The following is a 21,298-nucleotide window of genomic DNA, read 5'->3' on the forward strand; positions in this document are numbered from 1 at the left end:
TTCCCCCATAATTTGCATTAGGTGCTAAAGTATTCAAAAGAAAACCTGCTATACTACTTAATAGGCATTCCCATAGAATGTGCAGAAAACTAGGAACATGCTCATGCAATACTTTTTTACAGGTTTGCATGACACTTGCTATTTTCCCTCCACCCCAGTTAGTTCTGATAGGGTTGATTCTGCTACTGTAAAGAATAAAAAATGTTTATCATTGATGAGCAATGTATACATTTAGAAATGGTAAGATAACATCTCCGCAAAATAGCAAGCATTGAGTGCTACAGATTTTAATGAAAATTATGAAGTAGCAAATAAATGGTTTTCAGCTATAAAATGGTCAAACATTACTTAATTAAGCACAAATACTGAAGTATAAACACCTAATAGCTTCTGTTCAAACACTGTTTGTAAATAATGTAGTGGCCTCTAATTAAAAGAATCACAGTTCTTTCTAATTACGCTTTTCCATTCCCTGAAAATGAAAGAGCTTTTTATATGTTCTAAACAGAAGGATTATTGATGCCAAATTTGTAGATTTATTTTACTGGAACAATCAGTGATTCATTCATCATTTGCATTTAGGGGCTAGCAACCTAAGGGGGGGGGGAAGAGAATGGAAGAAGGAAGGAGAAGGGCAGAAAGAAAGAAAAAATCATGCTTATTTGCAAAATATAAGTAGATGGAGAGTAGATGTGTTTTGTTGCATGAGTTTATACAACAAGCTTTTCATATTCAGAATCTTGGAGAGTTGCACTGTTATATGGTTTCAGGTTTACTTACAAGTTATCAAGGCTACATTTCTCAGTAATATTTGAATATCATAGCTTAATGGCGAAGATGTTTATTTTGCCCTAGCTGCACCAATCTAACATGTAGATCAGTGGTTGATAGGTTCTGATAATATTGGAAGTATATGATTGGATTTCTGATACTTGTGGTGAGGTAGATGGAGAGAAAAATAGGCAGAGGATAGGCAGCTTCTGGTTCAGAAATCTAACAATCGCTTCCATCTGTAAGTACGTGAAATTGAGTTATGAAGAACAGTGCAGTATACCATCGACAGCTTTACCACTTGCTAACTTGGTAATTGCTAACTAACAAGAATACTGAGCAGATGATAGCAGTGCATCTAAGTGTTGTTGCCAGTACCTGGTGTACTATATTAATGATGTGGATACTTTAGTTTTCTTCCTGCCGTAGTGTTTTTCCACAAGTACAGGATCTGCAAACAAGTATTGATCCATTAGAGACATTGGGAATTGACTGCCCAGTTCACTGCCCAAGTCTGATATTGTGGCTGAGAGAAAGTGACTGGCTCAAAGTCACCCAGCCAGGTTTCACGCCTAAAGCAGGACTAGCATTCACAGTCTCCTGGTTACTAGCCTGATGCCTTATCACTAGACCAGGGGTAGGCAACCTCAGCTCTTTTATGACTCATGTACTTCAACTTCCAGAATTCCTGAGCCAGCTATCCTATGCTGGCTCAGGAATTCTGGGAGTTGAAGTCCATGAGTCATAAAAGAGCCTGCCCCTGCACTAGACCAAACTGACTGTATGTGGATATTTAAATGTGAGGTATATTTTATTTGTTTATTGGATTTATGTGCTGCCATATGACTTTGGGCTGTTTACAAACATTAAAACTGGTAGGCCTTAAAATGATAAAACAATGAATAACAAAAATAAACTAATGGTAATAATAATAAATAGAGTTAAAATACGGGGAGGAGGGGAGCATGAGGTACACAAGGATTGGTATGTTATTTCGCATATTATTTAGTTGTCCTCAGAAATTTGGTTTTTGTGAAGCAAATACTAAAATATACAAAGCTTTGGAATTTGTGGCACACAGACTTTCCATAGTAACCATGCTGGCCACAGGTAATCTGCTTGACAGCCATACAGAAAAAATGTATTAAAACATATCTAAAAAAAACCCAGTAAATATTTGGACCTTATGTTCTAGTCCTGTTTGCTGCTCTTTTCCTTATCTCTGAAAAATGTTTAATTGTGCATTCTTTCAGCAAAATTTCTTTAAAATTCTGGGGAAACAAGATTTCAAAAATTACATCTAAAGTAACGTAGAAATAACACCAAATAACATCTTGTCTGCTGTAGAAAGGCATTTTGAAGTTGTAGTTCCAGTACAAAGAAGATGTACTATTTTTCCATGAATGATTGCCTTCAGTGATTTGCAAGAAAAAAGATTTGGCCTCTTTTTGATTCCACATTTCAGAGATCAGATTTGTAGTTGTACTATTATTATTTAGAAAATGAAATACTAGAAAGGAAAAAAAATCAGTAATAAAGAAGCATATCAAAAGCTGAGCCAAGGGGAAACACATTGAAATTTATGATATTATTTCTGCTTCTCATTTATTTGTTCCCTTTGATCAATATATCATGATAGTTTTGTGTGGCTGAGAAGATATATTGGAAGTCAAGTCATTAAAATAAATTATATTTATTTTCTCCCACATACCATCTGTTTACCTTTCATAGAAGAACAAAACTGACTGAATGGTAAAGTACTGCATTAATCCAATAAAGTACTACATTAATCCCCCACCCCCACAAATAATTATGTATGAACTGGAGGGTCTCCCTGGCTTGAATGCCAAGAATAGCAGATGTCACTGAATGAGTACAGATGTAAATGGCTGCAAACATCACTGCCCGAAAGTGTAGATGTCTTTGAAGATTTCCTGAAACTACCCTTTGCCTGATGAGTTTAACCCTTTGGTAAGGCCTACACGGGATTTTTCCCTCTTCTCTCTTTCAGTTAACTCTTCTCTTTGCTTGATCTCTACTGAGCTTTGGCTTTGACTCCCTTCCTTCCTTCCTTCCTTCCTTCCTTCCTTCCTTCCTTCCTTCCTTCCTTCCTTCCTTCCTTCCTTCCTTCCTTCCTTCTTTTGTTGTTCCTATTAAAAGGCAAGAGACAGAGGTACCTTCAGGATCCAATGCTTTCATCATATAATGACAAATGCAGCATTGGGTCATTGTGTGGCAGGTTACCCTCTTTGGTGCATGCATGTTATATGATACACCAATCAAAGGCACAACGCTGGAATCCCGATGGCCTGACGCTGGTTTTTTCATATGCTGCCTCTTGTGGTTCTCTGTCTTTGAAACTGTATGTATGTATGTATGTATGATCGTATGTAAGGGATTACCTTATTTTACAACCAATTAATTTTAAAGAATACTATATTTTATCCTAATCCTGCTCTTTTGGCCAGTTGTACAGTATGTCTCTGGAACTGGTTTTAATTAAAATCCACAACTCTTAAGTTTACTGGATGGGAAGTTGGACATTTTATAGGATTTTTTTGTATTTGTTACATGCGTAGTTAACTAATTTAATCAAATATTTCCGGAAAATGTTGAGGAACTTCTCAAACACAGTGTGCTAGCAAACATAGCATGTCTGTTGTTTCCAAGTACAATAGTGATCCTGAGTGATAACCTTGATTTGTAAGAAGGAATGTTCATTTAGTTGCCAATAGCCTTTATCTTCACTGACTTTTCAGTTAATACTGCCTTGACATTTAATCACTGTCCTAGAAGCTGTGGTGTGTTTTTTCTCCGTTTGGTCCATTGTCGGGCTCTCAGGTTTTCATACTTACTTGATCAGCTCCAATCAAACAACCAATGAGGATGTAAGTTTCCCCTCTCTTGCTCTAATTTGTCTTCATTTAATGATTTCATGTATTTCACTTTCACTGTCTGCTTTTATCTATTTTTTGAAAGGTTGAAAGGTTCACTCAAGTTTGCTGTCCTATTTTTGTCTGTATAATGCATAGGACTGTATTTTTTGATAGCTTCTTGGCAAGAAACAAAGCATAGTTGAGACACAGTTCTAGAGCAAAATCACTGAATATGATGTTATCTTAATTAAATGGAATTTAGGCTAGAAGACCACAGTGACAGCACTAATATTTAGAGCAGCCTTCCTCAATCTTTTTTTTCCCCTGGAGGTACCCTCAAAATAATTTCCAGATCTCATGGAATTCCTGCAGAAAAATTATAAAAACGGAAAACTTCACAATCCAATTAACTTCTAACCTACACAATCCACATTTTAGAACATTTATAAGAGCAAAACAAAATGGTAGGTTGGTAGCTGAATTGAAGCATATAAAAATTCTCACTGCAAGCTGTATTTTTTCCCCCCAGGCATAATCTCTCACAGAATTCTAATTGAAAAAAGCTGTTTTAGAGAATGTGAGTAAGATGCTGGCTTGGCTAGATGTTTGCTTTCCCCAAGCTTAAGAAAATGGTCAGAAATGCCTTGGCAGTATACTAATAACTAAAAACAACATAGTTGTCAGAAAACTCTAATATTTAAAATATAGGTTAAGATCTGTATGCCTGGTAAATGATTATTATGATCCCCATATTTACGTAAGAAATTTTGCAAAAGATTTGAGAATTTAATGGAATACTCATTTTCCATAATTAGGACTGGGTTTGGATGGATTTCAGCAGATTATTTTGGGTCAGTTGCTGTCTCTCAACTATATTTAATTGTTAAAATTAAAAAATGGGGAAAGAGGAGAGCTCATTCATAGGTTTTGACTCATACCCTACACTGCACTGGATATATGAAATAGAGCACATTTTTAAGGAAGAAAAATTGAAGTGAATCCATTACCATCTATTCTATTGTAGATGAGCACCAGATGTTTGTGGAATGTCTCTTTGGAGAAGTGATAACACAATTTTTTTTCCTTTGACATTTCTGATTCGCAGCATGAAACAATAGAAAACATGTATTGAGATTTTATGGATCAAATGATATATTAAAATGGGAAAAATACATTCAGGTTCAAGTCAGAACTCATAGAGCATCATAATTTGATATGTAGTTTATTTTTGCTCTAGGTATTTTTTTCTTAGAATAAATAACACTTATAAACTGAAGAGTGCTGTTAAAAATGAAGAATAATGCACCAGTATTCATTTCTTTATAGATCAAGGGATCTTGGTCAAATAAAAGAGGCAAAGAAAACTTCAATCCTTATAGCTATGGCAATATTTGTGCTAATTGTTGCTCAGCACTTTGCGGGCCCCTTTCTCCTAGGTAAGAGATTTAATATAATTGTTCAGTATTCTTTTTATTTTATTGTACCTTTGGCTGTTTGTTGAGTCAGATAATATGTAACTTACAAGAGCACATACATTGCTATAGGTACAGTGGTGGGATTCAAATAATTTAACAACCAGTTCTCTACCCTAATGTAAAATCTGTTCGTCATCATCACTGGTGCAATGTGCCTCGCATCATTGTCATCACTGTCGTGACATCGGTGTCACAAGCGTGACAGGCTTTGCGGCAGCATCACCATCACAACACACCTTGCAGATTTATCGTAACTGGTTCGCCGAACTCAACAAAAAATTAGGTATTGATTCTGCTGAACTGTGCGAACCTGCTGAGTCCCATCACTGTATAAGTGTCATATGACCTTTGAATCCTCTGGTATGTAATTTTTTTTAAAATCCCATTTATATCCCGCCCTTCTCCGAAGACTCAGGGCGGCTTACAATCTAAGCACAATCAATGTGCTTAGCAATAGCCTTCATTCTATGTATATGCCTGCTTATTAGGGCTTTCCCCCCCCCAAGCGGCATTATTACAAAGTCAGCTTATTGCCCCCAACAATCTAGGTCTTCATTTTATGGTGTGCAACTAATAAGACACTGGGAAAATTATAGTATACCAATCTAGGCACATCTAATGAATTTGCTACAGCAAAAACTAACTAAAGCTTTATGGAAAAATTAATCAGCTAGGTTTTTTTTGTCTTCAATTAATTTTTTGGTTCACTGTCCAGCTGTGAATGATTACAGTTTAAAAATGTCTAGCATTATTTTTGAAAACATAATATTCTAAGCAGAATTGTTAATTTGATTTGGACATCTATTTTCAAATGTATTTGTCTTCAGTACATACTGTACCACTAAGTCATACAGTAAACTAATTAGTATTAGTCTAAATAACCTTGCAGGGACATGAAGCAGATGAATAGAATGTTTCCTATTGACTTAGAATGATCACTTTATATAAATTATGAGGGCAAACATTTTGGAAATTAAAATAGTTTTTTCCATACATTGTTTTTACCTACCTCTCATAAGGTGCTATAAGGCATCAATAAGGCAATAATAAAGAGCAAATCTGCAAAAAGAAGATGTGTTTAATTTTGTACCATGTATAGGTTTTACCAACTTAAAAATTCATTGAAATGTACAATTCTCCCTAAACCTCAGCATGCGACTGTATTCTAAAAAGCCATTTTACTTTTTTGAACTCAAGTTACTTCCATAAATTCTGCATGTTGTTGTATGGAACTGTTTGTCTTAAAGTTAGCTTCATTATTATCTGATAAGAATTATTTGTAATGCAACTTTGTATTTATTCTATAGTTTAATTGACCGAAGAGGATTTATCCAACCAGATACCCCTCAGCCAGCAGCTCCCTCAAATGGCATTACAATGTATGGGGCCACACAGTCTCAGAGTAATATGGTAGGAACCATCCCATAATGTTGATCAAGAACTCTGAATGTTTCTGTTTTCTACTTTTCTGAGAATAAGTCAGGTCACTAAGCTGAGTCCTTCTAGTGCTTTACAATAAAAATCTTCCATGAATATATTGCAATAGGGTTTCTGTGACATCAAAATTTGAATAAGCATTAATGCAAAATTTTAAAAATACTATAAGAAAACTAAGTAAAAATTAGTAATTTAAACTGAGATTGACACGATGAATAGAGAATTGTCACATTGGAACCTCTGTACCTTAATGCTAGTTTTTGATGGTTAGATGTTCAATAAGGCATTTATTGCTTTTTTTAATTGTTTTCCTTAAATGCCACTGGCTGTACAGCATAAATTCTTGCTACCTGAGATTTCCTATATTGTACAGCTCAGCATGAATATTTCAAGAGAATAGTTTGAATTTCTTGTGATCATTCTGAAAGGCACTATATTTAACTACTGCAAATTTTTAACTCATGTTTTTATAAAAAGAGAATCCTGATTAGAGTTGCATTCTTCTGGTATATTAAAATTGTGTCAAAGTCCTTGTATATTTTTACTCCTCCTATTTCTAGAGTTCAAAAGGAGGAGAAATGTGAATCCCAAACCTTTAAAAAAATTTCATTTAAGTGAAGTACAGTAATAGTACACCTTTTTATAGCTATGTGAATTCTTTTTATGTTTCATAACATTAATATAAGGATTTTCCCTTGATCAGTGATTCCTCAGGTGAGTTCATTGATCATTTTTCATATCTGCCAACAATATTAATTTGTTATATTTTAAATATCAAATATTTTATTGACTCTAGCACCAATATCTTTTATAGTATTACTAAATGCATAACATAGTTTTTTATATATATAGTTTTATTTAATACAAAACGTCATTGAGTATAAGTAAGTGTATATAAGAGAAATAAAATATTTGCTTGCTATAAATGAATGGATTTATTTTAAAAACCTTATGCTGATAACAATATTTTTCTCTATTTTTCTGTCGTAGTGATTGCATATTAGCATTTTTAGACAAGTGTGTAGGTCAAACAAAACTAAGAAAATGTTAATAAATTTGTTACCGGTACTTAAAATTGAGTTCAGGTGTCATCTTATTTTAATATCCTTTGGGCATTTTTTTCTTGCTATAATTTTACTTTTTTGCCTTTATTGGATGTTGTAAAGAAATCTCACATTTATAACTGGTTCCCACATGAAAACTGAAGAAAGAATTTGAAGTCACTCAGAAATCAGCTTCTTAATTTAGTCTTTTGGTGTGGTCATTTGGGGCTGTCTTCCCTCAATTGTTACCACTAATTTTCTGATCTATGTTTTCTGTACTCTAACCTGGTTTCAGTTGACTGATCAATAAACTATTTTTCTTTGCTATTCTTCCTTTGTATGCTTCTCAAATCTCCTTTCAGTACCAACTATCTCAAGAGTACAGTACCAGATCAATTTAGTATGGCTGTATTATCACTGAATAATTTCCTTAACTTGCAACTTAATCAGGGTTAAACTAAAATTTTCTAAAAGTATAATCTGTGATGTAATTGTTTTTCTTCTTTTTTTCCTCTCCCCAAAATAGAGATGAAATCAGCATTACAGGGAGTGCAGAATTATTAGGCAAGTTGTATTTTTGAGGATTAATTTTATTATTGAACAACAACCATGTTCTCAATGAACCCAAAAAACTCATTAATATCAAAGCTGAATATTTTTGGAAGTAGTTTGTAGTTTGTTTTTAGTTATAGCTATTTTAGGGGGATATCTGTGTGTGCAGGTGACTATTACTGTGCATAATTATTAGGCAACTTAACAAAAAACAAATATATTCCCATTTCAATTATTTATTTTTACCAGTGAAACCAATATAACATCTCAACATTCACAAATATACATTTCTGACATTCAAAAACATAACAAAAACAAATCAGTGACCAATATAGCCACTTTTCTTTGCAAGGACACTCAAAAGCCTGCCATCCATGGATTCTGTCAGTGTTTTGATCTGTTCACCATCAACATTGCGTGCAGCAGCAACCACAGCCTCCCAGACACTGTTCAGAGAGGTGTACTGTTTTCCCTCCTTGTAAATCTCACATTTGATGATGGACCACAGGTTCTCAATGGGGTTCAGATCAGGTGAACAAGGAGGCCATGTCATTAGATTTCCTTCTTTTATACCCTTTCTTGCCAGCCACGCTGTGGAGTACTTGGACGCGTGTGATGGAGCATTGTCCTGCATGAAAATCATGTTTTTCTTGAAGGATGCAGACTTCTTCCTGTACCACTGCTTGAAGAAGGTGTCTTCCAGAAACTGGCAGTAGGACTGGGAGTTGAGCTTGACTCCATCCTCAACCCGAAAAGGCCCCACAAGCTCATCTTTGATGATACCAGCCCAAACCAGTACTCCACCTCCACCTTGCTGGCGTCTGAGTCGGACTGGAGCTCTCTGCCCTTTACCAATCCAGCCACGGGCCCATCCATCTGGCCCATCAAGACTCACTCTCATTTCATCAGTCCATAAAACCTTAGAAAAATCAGTCTTGAGATATTTCTTGGCCCAGTCTTGACGTTTCAGCTTGTGTGTCTTGTTCAGTGGTGGTCGTCTTTCAGCCTTTCTTACCTTGGCCATGTCTCTGAGTATTGCACACCTTGTGCTTTTGGGCACTCCAGTGATGTTGCAGCTCTGAAATATGGCCAAACTGGTGGCAAGTGGCATCTTGGCAGCTGCACGCTTGACTTTTCTCAGTTCATGGGCAGTTATTTTGCGCCTTGGTTTCTCCACACGCTTCTTGCGACCCTGTTGACTATTTTGAATGAAACGCTTGATTGTTCGATGATCACGCTTCAGAAGCTTTGCAATTTTAAGAGTGCTGCATCCCTCTGCAAGATATCTCACTATTTTTGACTTTTCTGAGCCTGTCAAGTCCTTCTTTTGACCCATTTTGCCAAAGGAAAGGAAGTTGCCTAATAATTATGCACACCTGATACAGGGTGTTGATGTCATTAGACCACACCCCTTCTCATTACAGAGATGCACATCACCTAATATGCTTAATTGGTTGTAGGCTTTCGAGCCTATACAGCTTGGAGTAAGACAACATGCATAAAGAGGATGATGTGGTCAAAATACTCATTTGCCTAATAATTCTGCACTCCCTGTAAGACTTTATTTTGAATGAAGTCTCATTAATATTGGTCAATTACTGGTTTTAGCCAGCAAAATATATTTATTGCTGGGATAAATAATAGAATTGTATATTTTTGTGTTGATAGTTGTAAGTTCAGATAAAGGCTTGCAGTGAAATCAGCATATGTTCTCATAACACTGCGCATGATGAAGCTAAGAGTTAACAGCCTTTTGATTTCATTTGGGCAGTAGTTTCTGAGCTTTCTAGATATTTCTCATAAAGTCAGTACTAACTAAAGATTTTAAAGACTTCCAAAGATTCTTTAAAAAAAGAAATAAATTCAAATATATATTAACCCAAAATTAACCAAAAAACACAAACTTATTAAAACTTATCTTTAAATGTTCACACATGGATATTTAATTAAATTTGAATAAGATGTGGTTTGTATGATACTAAAATGATGATTTGTCATTGTAGGCTTCCCAATGAGAACTAATATTCAAGGGATGCCTTACTGTATGATCACAGCAGAGGGTTTCTGGTATCATCAGATAACAGGACATTTTTCCTTCTTCGGTAGATATAGGAAAATAATATACATAGTCCTATTAAAATACGAAATAGCTAGGGAATTATACAATAAAAGCCCATTATGGAAGAATTCTTTGTAAGTAATTGCTTCCTTACTTTTATGTTGTTGTTGTTAGTTGCGAAGTCGTGTCCGACCCATCGCGACCCTATGGACAATGTTCCTCCAGGCTTTCCTGTCCTCTACCATCTTCTGGAGTCCATTTAAGCTCATGCCTACTGCTTCAGTGACTCCATCCAGCCACCTCATTCTCTGTCGTCCCCTTCTTCTATTGCCCTCAATCTTTCAATCTTTCCCAGCATTAGGCTCTTCTCCAGTGAGTCCTTCCTTCTCATTAGGTGGCCAAAGTATTTGAGTTTTAGCTTCAGGATCTGGCCTTCTAAAGAGCAGTCAGGGTTGATCTCCTCTAGGACTGACCGGTTTGATCGCCTTGCAGTCCAAGGGACTTGCAGGAGTCTTCTCCAGCACCATAGTTCTGCTTAGTTTCCCCATTTTATTAAACCTTACTGGCTCTTTGGGGACAATTTCTGAGGGCCAGTAAAGATCAGGAGATATTGAAAACAAGTCTGTAATTGTAACCCAGTGTGTTTTATTTGTCAGAAATGCTATGTATGTTTGTTCAGTTAAACAGTCAAAATAGGGAAATTGGTTTAAAATAACAGTGATTTTCTATCTGTCCTTAGCATCATGATGTTCGTCAATATGTATTGTAACATTGTACTGTTAATTTTTAATCCTAAAACTTGTAAATCTGGGAACTAAATTCCAGAAAAATTCAATAGTCTAACATGTTCTAGTGATATGTGAAAATTTGGTGATAATGATCATTTCAAAGTGTATATATGTTTAGATTATTACTTCAGAGTTTTGCTCCTTTAAAACTAGTCTGCTCTCCAATTTAGTTCCTCTAAATTAGTTATTAATGCTTCTTTACTCTCGTAGTTCTCAGTATCTAAATCTGTTGAAACACCGCAAATTTGATGAGCCCTTATTGCTTTATTTTTCTAATGGATAAATGATGAAAATAAGTGATCTCCATAATAGCACTTTAAAGTGTCCCTTTCCACCTGAAATACTAACTTTGTTGCAATTAACTAGGCAACTAACTGATCTAGCATAGTTTTTAATTCAGTATGAAGGTAGACTTTGCTTACTGACTGCCTCATTTAGCAGCCATTTGAAATTACAGTGGTTGGAAAAAAACAGTTTTATAACCAATCCTTTCATTTATCACTTTCACAGCCATCCCATGGTCACATGATTGCCATTTGTATGCTTCATAACTGGCAGAATAGAAAACAGATGTGAAATCATAAGTCACTGTTGTGTGATGTCTCACTCAGTGACTACAGAGATTTTCTTAAAATGGAACTGAAGTTGTGAGTCCATTGCAATCATGTGGTTTTTCACTAAGCAACAGATTTGGGGGTCCCAATTATGGTCAGTAAGCAAAGACTACCTGTAATCATTTTTGTACCACAGATATATTTGTAAACTAGAAATATGAAACCTTTTTTATTATAATTTGAACCATTTATATAATTTCCATGTAAAATCTTTATAGTACAATTTGAAAAATTAGAATATCAAACCTGCATTAATATTACTTTAATACCCATTGCTTCGCTGCCTAAACGTTTAAAAATATTTGGGTTTTTATGGTTTTTTTTCTCTCAATATTTCCATTATTTTAATAGGGGACTGAAGTTAGATTAACCAGGTGGTAATTGACAGGATCACCTTTCCCTTTTTGAAGGTTGGTAGCATATTTTGCTTTTATCCCCATCCTAGTACACTGCTAGTACTCCATCATTTCTTTAACTAGTTCTTTTGTGCCATAAAATATGCCATGAGAATCCACTCACTCACCAAAACTCATGTTTCCTAAACATTTTTTCATTAGTATTTGAGGCTGCAATCCAGAGTCGGTTGTTCTACAGTAATATGAAGATTATTCTTGATTCAGCATTGTGGATTGTGCCATCTCTTCATAATTAATTCACCTCTTTTTTATTATGTTCAAGAAAACATTTCAGATATTTTAGAAATATTTGTTACTGCTGTGTTTATATGTATTTTCTTTAAAAATTCCTGGAACTGGGATTATTTTAACACTATGTAGTCCTAGAAATGTCAGTATCTCATTTATCTGTCCTGTGATGCTTGTACTCTTCTTAAGTACTTCAATCTTACAGACCTCTTTCATCGTTTTCTGTTTCAAATTTGGGATAGTTCTTCAATTAAAGCTGAATACAGATTCAGTCCAAATCCTTATACTATGATTTCTGTGACATCATTCTGTAGATACTCCAGAAAAAGAAAATATTTAAAAACATTTAAATATACTGTGTTTTCCCGAAAATAAGACTTACCCCAAAAATAAGCCTTAGCTTGATTTGGGGTGGGTGGGCTTAATATAAACCCTACCCCCAAAATAAGCCCTAGTTTTGGAGCGAGGCACACACCTAAAAAAATCAAGCTAGATGGAGCTTCCCCACATGCCCCGCACACACGTACTGTTGCAGCCAGGCCTCCCATGCCCCAACAACTGCCTCACCTCGCCAGTCCACTTCTGTGGCTGCTTGCTGCCACTCGCACATGTCACCCACAGCCTCCATTTCACCATCAGAGGCCTTCAGGAAATGCCTCTGCAGCCCAGAATGGAGCTTTGGATTGACACGTGTGGCGCCTCCTTTCCTGAAGGCCTCTGACAGCAAAACAAAGGCCGGGGGCGACACACAAGCAGCGGCAAGCAGCTGCAGAAGAAATGGGCCAGCTCGGTAGGGCAGTCGGTGCCACCGCCACGAGGTGAGACAGTGGAAAAGACATTGTCCGAAAATAAGATCTAGTGCCTCTTTTGGAGGCCAAAAAAACAAAACAAAAAACTGGGTCTTATTTTCAGGGAAACACAGTAAATGGCAAAATACTTGAAGACTAAAAAAATGTAAAATGCTGGTGGGGGGGGGGAGAAAAAAACTGCCATTGCAAGAAGCTTCCCTTTCAACTGACAAAACATTACACATACACATACCTAAATGCTGTGATACACCAGAAAGTATCTATTGCAGTTGTCCATCGATTACATCTCTTGTTACTGTACCAAAACTGTATAAACTGGACAGGCAGAATTTACAGGTTTAAAGCAATAGCTATCAAAACAGGTTTATTGAATTTGACAGACTCCTAATCTTTTAAACTTGATTAATAGAAAACATGTATTATATTTGCATCCACAATGCCATCTTAACTGCTACTATCTCAGTGAACCTAATTATCATAGAGAATGCATATGTTGTTATAAGTCCCATTTGCCTCAATTTTTTGTAATCCTTCGCATATTTTTCTATGCATTTTTTCTGTATTAGAAAAAGGGCTTCTCTAACAGCATGAGACGGGGGTAGCTTTCATGCAACATTATAGGAATCCATGAAATATTTGCTACAAAATACTGTTCGTTTTTGTATACGTATTCCATTTTACTTATTTCCCTTTTTCAAAGTAATCAAATAATACTTTTCATATTTCTTCCAAGTCCCTTTCAATTAAATTATACTTGTTGATGTAGAATTCCAGTGGTGTGAATCATTGAGCAAGATAGACAACATGGAAAAATAAACATATTGATTTTTAATGCTTAGTTGCAATTTATTTTTGAAAACTAATAAATATAGTAGAATAAAATTATCTTTTTATCTCAGGACTAGCCAGAAGGTATAATGGAAGGAATTATCTTTGATGTTGCAGAGATGTTCCTTGGATTTTAATTCCAATCAGTAGATATGTTTTTGTGTTGTAAGAATTCAAAAAGTCTATTTATTGCTGTTATTTTAAAAAGAAATAAAACCATAACTTTAAAAATATTTCTATGTTTCTGTTTTGTATCAGTATTATAAAAAAGCAATGGATCTGAAGCAGCTAACATATATTTAATATTTAACTTTAATGTTAAAATGGTTAATTACAAATAAAGTAGCTCATAAATTGTCCATGTTTTAAATAAAAAACAATTTTCATATAGGATAAATTTGTTTGAAAATAGTTGGCATGTCAATTGCATTGTATGTACTATTTGTCTGTTAATCTACTAATAGAGCATTAGTTCTAATATTCAACACTTTGGAAAGATTTTGACAGAATTTAAATGTATTTTAAAAAGTATATGAACCATCACTAAGGGACAGGATGATTCTCAGTCTAATTAGATTTTATTTCTAGCATTTTATTAAAGTAGCTATAGGAGCCTAAATGTTTTCACAATGATTTATGAATTACATAAAGGTTAAGTGCTTTCCTAGTTTGAGGCTTAAGTCCAATAAACTGCATGCAAAATTAAACACCGTATGAAAGTAAACATTTTTAATGCCAAAAACTTAGCTAAATGACAATAGAATGATTTTTTATAACATAGGTCCTGTATCATTAATATACATAAAGTATGCTTTTTAAAATAATTTTAAGGACATTAAACAGTGGAACTGACATCAGTCTGTATGGCTATTATTATATCATATTGTGATGAATTTGTCTTACATTGATGTGCATTATAACATGCTTCCAATAATCTCATTTATTTGAACAATATAATACAGCATTCATAGGTTATGTTCTGAGTAACCAACCCATGCATACACTGAATATCAATGTAATCTCTATCCACATTAGAAGGGGCATTCAGTATAGTTATTGTAAATTTATAAATTCAAACAGAAGAATGGTTTCACTTATGCAAGAATATTCTGCACCTAAATAGAATGTGCTGTATATATCAGGAAATTGCAGTTCTCTGAAATGTTTTGTAGGGATGTGAAGAAAGTTTTTACAATTTCTGACATCTTGTATAAATGTTAGATACAGCCCAGTGCCCTGACTCATGAAATATGTTAAGATTGCTTAACCATGGCTTATTCAATAAGCATAATAGTCTGCATTCTCATACTGTGCTACACAGAAATCAGATAAATTATGTTATGGCTGTTGTTCATACTATGTGTATTTAAAATGTATGCCTGTTCAGCTGAAATTAATCTTACATTCAACAGAGACAAGTTCAGTTTTATTCACTTACAAAACAAAAATCAAATGCAGTTACAGCAATAGCACTTAGACTTATATAATACTTCATAGTGCTTTACAGGATCAGCATATTGACCCCAACAATCTAGGTATAGGATGAGGGATACTTAGACATTGTACAGTAGTGGCCAAAATTGTGGAAACGTTTTGGTAAAAGTGTACAGTAGAAATGTCACCTTTAGTTACATTTCCACCAATTTTCATCTAATTTCTTTATAACTGTAGCCTTGTTCACTTAATAATGCTATTTTACATCGCTTTGTGGGCAACCAGTCAACTCTTTGCACCATTACTTTAATTTTATTACATTTTGCAAGCTCACTAAATGAAAGAAAAAAAAACCAACCAACTTGATAGCGATCACATAACACACTGACAAATGTCCTCCTTTCGGCTTCAATACATGACATCAATAACTGAATCCTACTGTGATCTGATTGGCTCATTGCCAAAACAAGATGACACCTGATTGGCTCTCTAAACACTCATGCTCATTGGCTACAATCAGATGAAGGAAATCTACCTGATATCAACCTAAGCAAGTTGTGCTTCCTTTTTCTAGTTATTTGGCTATAGAATACAGTACAGATAATTGAGCAAACTTGGTTGCATTACATTCTTGATTAAATTATCTTTCCATTGATATATAATTTTATTGTACTACTCCAAAAAAGTGGTGTTATTAGCCATCAAATCCCAAAAATACAGTTTTCCCAAAAGGTTTCCATAATTTTGGCCACTACTGTGGAAGGGGAGGTTTGTTAATGTTCAATAGCCAAAAATCAGAAGGAATAGCATTTTTAAACAGATTTTATTAAAAGAAAAAAGCTTTTGTAAGCTACATTTGATAAAATTATCTGCAACTCATGAAAGCTTATGCTTTTTAATAAAATCATTAGTTCTGAAAAAGTGCTAGAAGTTTAATTCTAATTAATGTTTATTAACAATACTTGTGAAAATTATTTTGGAACAGTAGTTGATTAGAAGAGCTGTGAAGATTTGGCTCTTCATCATACTCGGCGTGTTTAATCTTAACCTTTTAAATTTATTTATTTTCTAGTAATTTCTTTGATTGTTGTGCATCACGCAAAAGTCATTAAGTTGTGTGGCATATAATTTTAATACATTTTATCTAAATAGTGTCTGCAATAATGATGTTAACTGCAAACAGATAAATGAAGGGTTTAGATTGTATCAACACAAGTCTGATTGACAAGTTATGGAAAATAATTGTTCCATTTTATTCTATTTTGGCCAGTTCCTATCTTAACTACTATGTCTAGTACAGGACAATACACTTTAAGGAGGATTCAATATTCAAAGTTTGAAGAAAGACAATGATCAGGAGATTAAGAACAGCCTTATGGAAAAGAGATTGAAAGGACTAGATATGTTTAGCTGGAAAAAAAGATGAGTCTGGGGTGTATGATAGCATTTTTAAAACACATGAGATGATGTTACATAGAAAACGATCAAGATCTTTTTTCTTCTTCCATAGGACAGGACATGAAAAAGTGGATTAAGTGACAGGAAGGCAGATACCAAGTGAACATTAGAAAAAACATAAGAGCAGTTCAGTGGAAGAACCAGTTATCCAGGAAGGTGGTGGTCTCCCCGCCAGTGAATATGTTAAACAAATTCTAGACAGGCATCTATATGGCATTTATTCATTTGAGTTCCTGCCCTGTGCAGGAGATTGTACACATCTTTGTGGCTTAAATGATTCTTGTCACCTCTGATTCTATAATGTGCTTTTTACTCAAATGAAGTTGCAGGGTTATTATGTTGCTGAGCTCGTCTCATTGCTAGAAAACTGATGGAAGCATAAATTTTGAATGTGTACAGATTATCATGTATACAGAGAACTGCAGGATTTGTATGTTGAAAGCTCATTAAATCTGCTCAGCTGTTGTTTGAAAGAGACTGTAGCCTTAAGGCTGCAGAGCCAAACTACAAGACCTACACAGAGATATGTAAACAATGCACCGTAGGGGGAAAGTTAGCATGTTTTACAAATTATTTTATCTAGCAAATGCATTTCATACTATGTACTTTCACTTGGCTGGAATTCATCAATATCTTGTACATGCTGTCTTGGTCAGTTTAACAAGGAAGTGTAATTAATCACTTTTTTCTTTCTCTTTATGTCCCATTCCTCTTTTGTCCGTACCCTTCCATCTCCATATCTCTCATACCTTATATATTATTTTGGTACCCTTCCATTCTTCAGTGTGATCAAGATCAGTGCATTCAGAGCACTAAATTCGTTTTGCAGGCCGCTGCCACCCCACTCCTCCAGAGTGAGCCCAGCCTAAGTAGTGGAGAGCTGCCTTTACCAGGAAAAAATACTCTTGGTGCTCCCTGTGCTATGGTGACACTAGGACAACCAACACCACCTTCTTCCATCCCAAATCTCACATCAGAAACAAGCTTGTCAGAAATGATACCATTAAAAGAGGACCCTGAAAGTCATCCATTTCTTACTCCTGAAGAAGCTCTGCCCGGGATGTTGCCCCTTGGCTATGCCCTGACACACAGCCGTACCATGCACAGCCTCAGCCTGGTTAGCCAGGATTCACTGCATGAAGACTCGGTGCGTGGCCTTGTTAAACTCAGCTCAGTCTAAACGATATAGAACATGACTGCAATTAAAGAGATCTTATCCAACTCCAAGAGCAATTAGCCTTTGGACTCTGACATATATATGTCACTGAAAATTATTATGTAAAGATGTCTATTGAAAGGACAAATTATTTTTGTGCCGTGAAGTAACAATTACATTTGTTTTACAGCAAATTTATTGGTGGCTTGGGTTTGATGGTTACATTGTCAAATAACCAATTTAGTTGAAATTTGTTTGGTGATTTATAATGTCCAGCAGTTTGGAATCCTGGTACTACAAAGTTGGTTATTATAGTTCTTAAAATACGAATGATATAAGTGTCATATTCCATGTTTTATGAAGTTCCTTGTTGTAATATCTCCTTTGTAGCCAGACATGACAGCGCTACTCATATTTGAAACAAGATTAACATTGGATGAATGTAAAATCAATAAGGGTTACAATTGTGGAATTGCATGCCACACATTACAGTGGGTGTTACAGTAGTGTTGTTATTTGAAAGACAGTGCTGCTGCTTTACTATTTGTGAGTACCAAAGTGCTGTTCATTGTAAAAGACAGTACAACAAACAATATTAACTTTTTTCAATCAATAAATAAATGAACTGGCAATGCTCAGTTATGGAGGATTACCTTATTTTTGTATATCATTTATTTTTTAGTGTGAAATAACATAGTGTTGTGCCATAACATAGATTTCTCTCCACCCATCCCCACCTGTGATCACACAAAATGTAGATATTCAGTGAGATGGCATTATCTGTATATTTGAATATGTATACATATCTCTTCATAAAAAGCTAATGCAAAACAGTATATTATAATACAACAAATTCCTTTTTTTCTATATATCATTAAGCAGCCAAAGGAACTTCCAAGACCCAATTATGGATAGTTTTGAGTTTTGTTTTGTATACAGTTTTATATATAATCTACTTAATGATGCTATATGCCTATAATTGGTCTGCTTGTTAAAATTACTTGATGTTGGATTGCAAAATCTTCCATTTTCAAAAGGATTTTGATTCACCAGAGGCTTTCATACAAAGATTGCTTCTTACATTATTTAAAAACATGTTCACAAAGGGACCATCTAGAACAGCATGGAGGTGACGAGAAGGTACTGGGCAAAAAAAAAAAAACGTGAAAAGGGGGGGGCTTTTTCCTTCTTAATGATTTGGGGAGCCATCACTGCTCCTTGAGGGATTTCTTTAAGTTTGTTTTGAGCTCATAGTTGAGATTATTGGCGGAGTCTTTCACTAGAAAGCTTGAAAGGTAAAGATATTCATGTTCTTAGCTTTGTTGATAGACAACAAGGGTCACTGGGAATTCCCTCAACAGTTTGTAATCATTAACTTTCATTCAGCCATCATTATTAACAACTACGGTATGTTTCAATTTAAATTTGTGATTGATGCTTGATTCTTAAGAAATTTCTTATGGCTTAAAGAAAAGACATTCCCTCAGGGATAACAAACATAGTAAGAACTTAAATGTTGCAAGCCATTGCATTTTGTCTTAGTTTTAAGATCCTAGGACCTGCAATACCCTTTTCTCAGGACAAAGTTTAATGCAGTTATTTTTGTGGCTGTGCATGTGTTTTTGTATACACATACATTCTTAAGCATAACTGCAGGCAAGTACACTGAAAAAACAGATTGTGAAGAAACGAATAGATTGCATCTCAAAAGACATTGACAATATACCTTTAGAAGGAAAAAACAAAAGCACAATGTTTTAATTGGAATAAGGCCATCTTTTATTATTACAGAAATGCCAGATGACTTAACGGGGAAGAAAAAAACCTTTACACTGTGTACAATTTTGTAATATTTTTTTTCTGAGTAGCAATACGTTTTTCCTTTAGTTTGCATGTATAGAAAATAATCTTAATAACCAGAGATGTCTTTTTCCCATTTTACAGAAAGCTATTCATGGTGTGCAGTTATCTGACAACCATAAATGTTTACAGCTTTCATGTAAAGAGATACTGTCTGTTTTTCTGCCTGACCTCACAGGATTTATTTAAAATCCTGCATGTGTTACCTTAGCGCATGCACATTCCAAAGAAAAAACAAAAAACTAGGTGAGTTGTATTCTCTTCACATAGTAAAGTTGATTATTGCATGGACAGGTGTTACCAGCAGCAAATAGCTGTTAATTCCATATAATAACAGGGAGTGGCTGATTTGGGAAGATTTAGTGAGTTAACACAAAGGAAGCCAGCTTCCTCAGAAAGCCCATGTAATTGTTTACATTTCCATACAACAAACACCTCAAAGTTCACAATCCCCAAACTGGCTTGGTGAGTTCATGATAAAAAGTATGGGATGATACATCATGAGAATTTCTAAATACAGCTTGGGTTATTGTTATTTTTATCCCAAGCAATATGATTTGGCTATATCTTTAGTAAGGATAATCAAGATAGAAGAGAAAAAAAAGGGCATGACTTTTGCCTCATTATATTAAAATAGAATTCTAGCCATTTTTAAAATAAAATTACCTAGTTATTGCCTAGGTAATAACTTGATGTAATTTATTTTTAAGAAACATAGATGTTGGTTAGAGCAGTGTATCATTTTAACAAGCTTAGTATTTTACTTATTCCATTCCCTGCAGTGTAAAAAATCAGCAATGTTAAATACTTTACCCTGCCATTATTGCTTCCCAGCTGTGAAGCTCACACAAATGAATAGAAGTATTTAAAAATTCATTGGCTCACATTTCCATAGAAATGCTCATTTTATTTTACTAGCATTTTTTGAATATCTTTGCCATTAAGAAATTGCGGTGTCACGGTGTCACACGTGGTATAGACCCATTTGGAGTAGAAGGTTATCCTGTCATTGTTCTAAGTGCACCTCTCATTGAAAGCTTTCAAGTGCTGCACTGCAACACTGGGATATCTTCCTTGGCTTACCTGATGTTTGAGGGAAGCTTATGTATGGAAAAGTACTGTGAATACCTATTTTAGAACAAATTATTTTTGTTTGCATTGATGTTTAGTATTTTTGCTGTTTATACTGTTTATGACTTTTATGTTGAAGAATAAAAATACAGCCTTTTTAAGCATTGCCTTCTGTCTCATGATTTGTTTTGACGTGCCTAAAAAAACTGCGGTACTTGTTTTACCATGACATTTTACCATCACATACTGCTGCCTCATGGTGACATCTGCTGGAGAATGCTAGAAGGAGTCTGTCTTTTAATTAAAGCTGTTCTGTTAATGTATATCAGGGGTCTTCAAACTTGACCCTTTTATGACTTGTGGACTTCAACTCCCAGAATTCCTCAGCCAGCATGCCTGGCTGAGGAATTCTGGGAGTTGAAG

General features: G+C 34.9%; 1 protein-coding gene across 2 annotated transcripts in view; it reads left to right on the forward strand.

Annotated features, from left to right (window-relative positions):
• The window catches only part of ZDHHC14 (zDHHC palmitoyltransferase 14), a 54,523-nt gene extending 33,487 nt beyond the window's left edge, over nt 1–21,036 (forward strand). For both annotated transcript variants that reach the window (XM_081332593.1, XM_081332594.1), the window contains exons 6-9: nt 3,557–3,659; nt 4,974–5,083; nt 6,430–6,532; nt 17,573–21,036. In XM_081332593.1, coding sequence (XP_081188719.1) covers nt 3,557–3,659; nt 4,974–5,083; nt 6,430–6,532; nt 17,573–17,968 — 712 coding nt within the window. In that variant the 3' untranslated portion in view covers nt 17,969–21,036. The remainder of the gene's footprint in view (nt 1–3,556; nt 3,660–4,973; nt 5,084–6,429; nt 6,533–17,572) is intronic.
• Nucleotides 21,037–21,298: the final 262 nt, after the last annotated feature.

This window comes from Vipera berus (assembly GCF_964194415.1).
Source record: "Vipera berus genome assembly, chromosome: 1".
NCBI lineage: Eukaryota > Metazoa > Chordata > Lepidosauria > Squamata > Viperidae > Vipera > Vipera berus.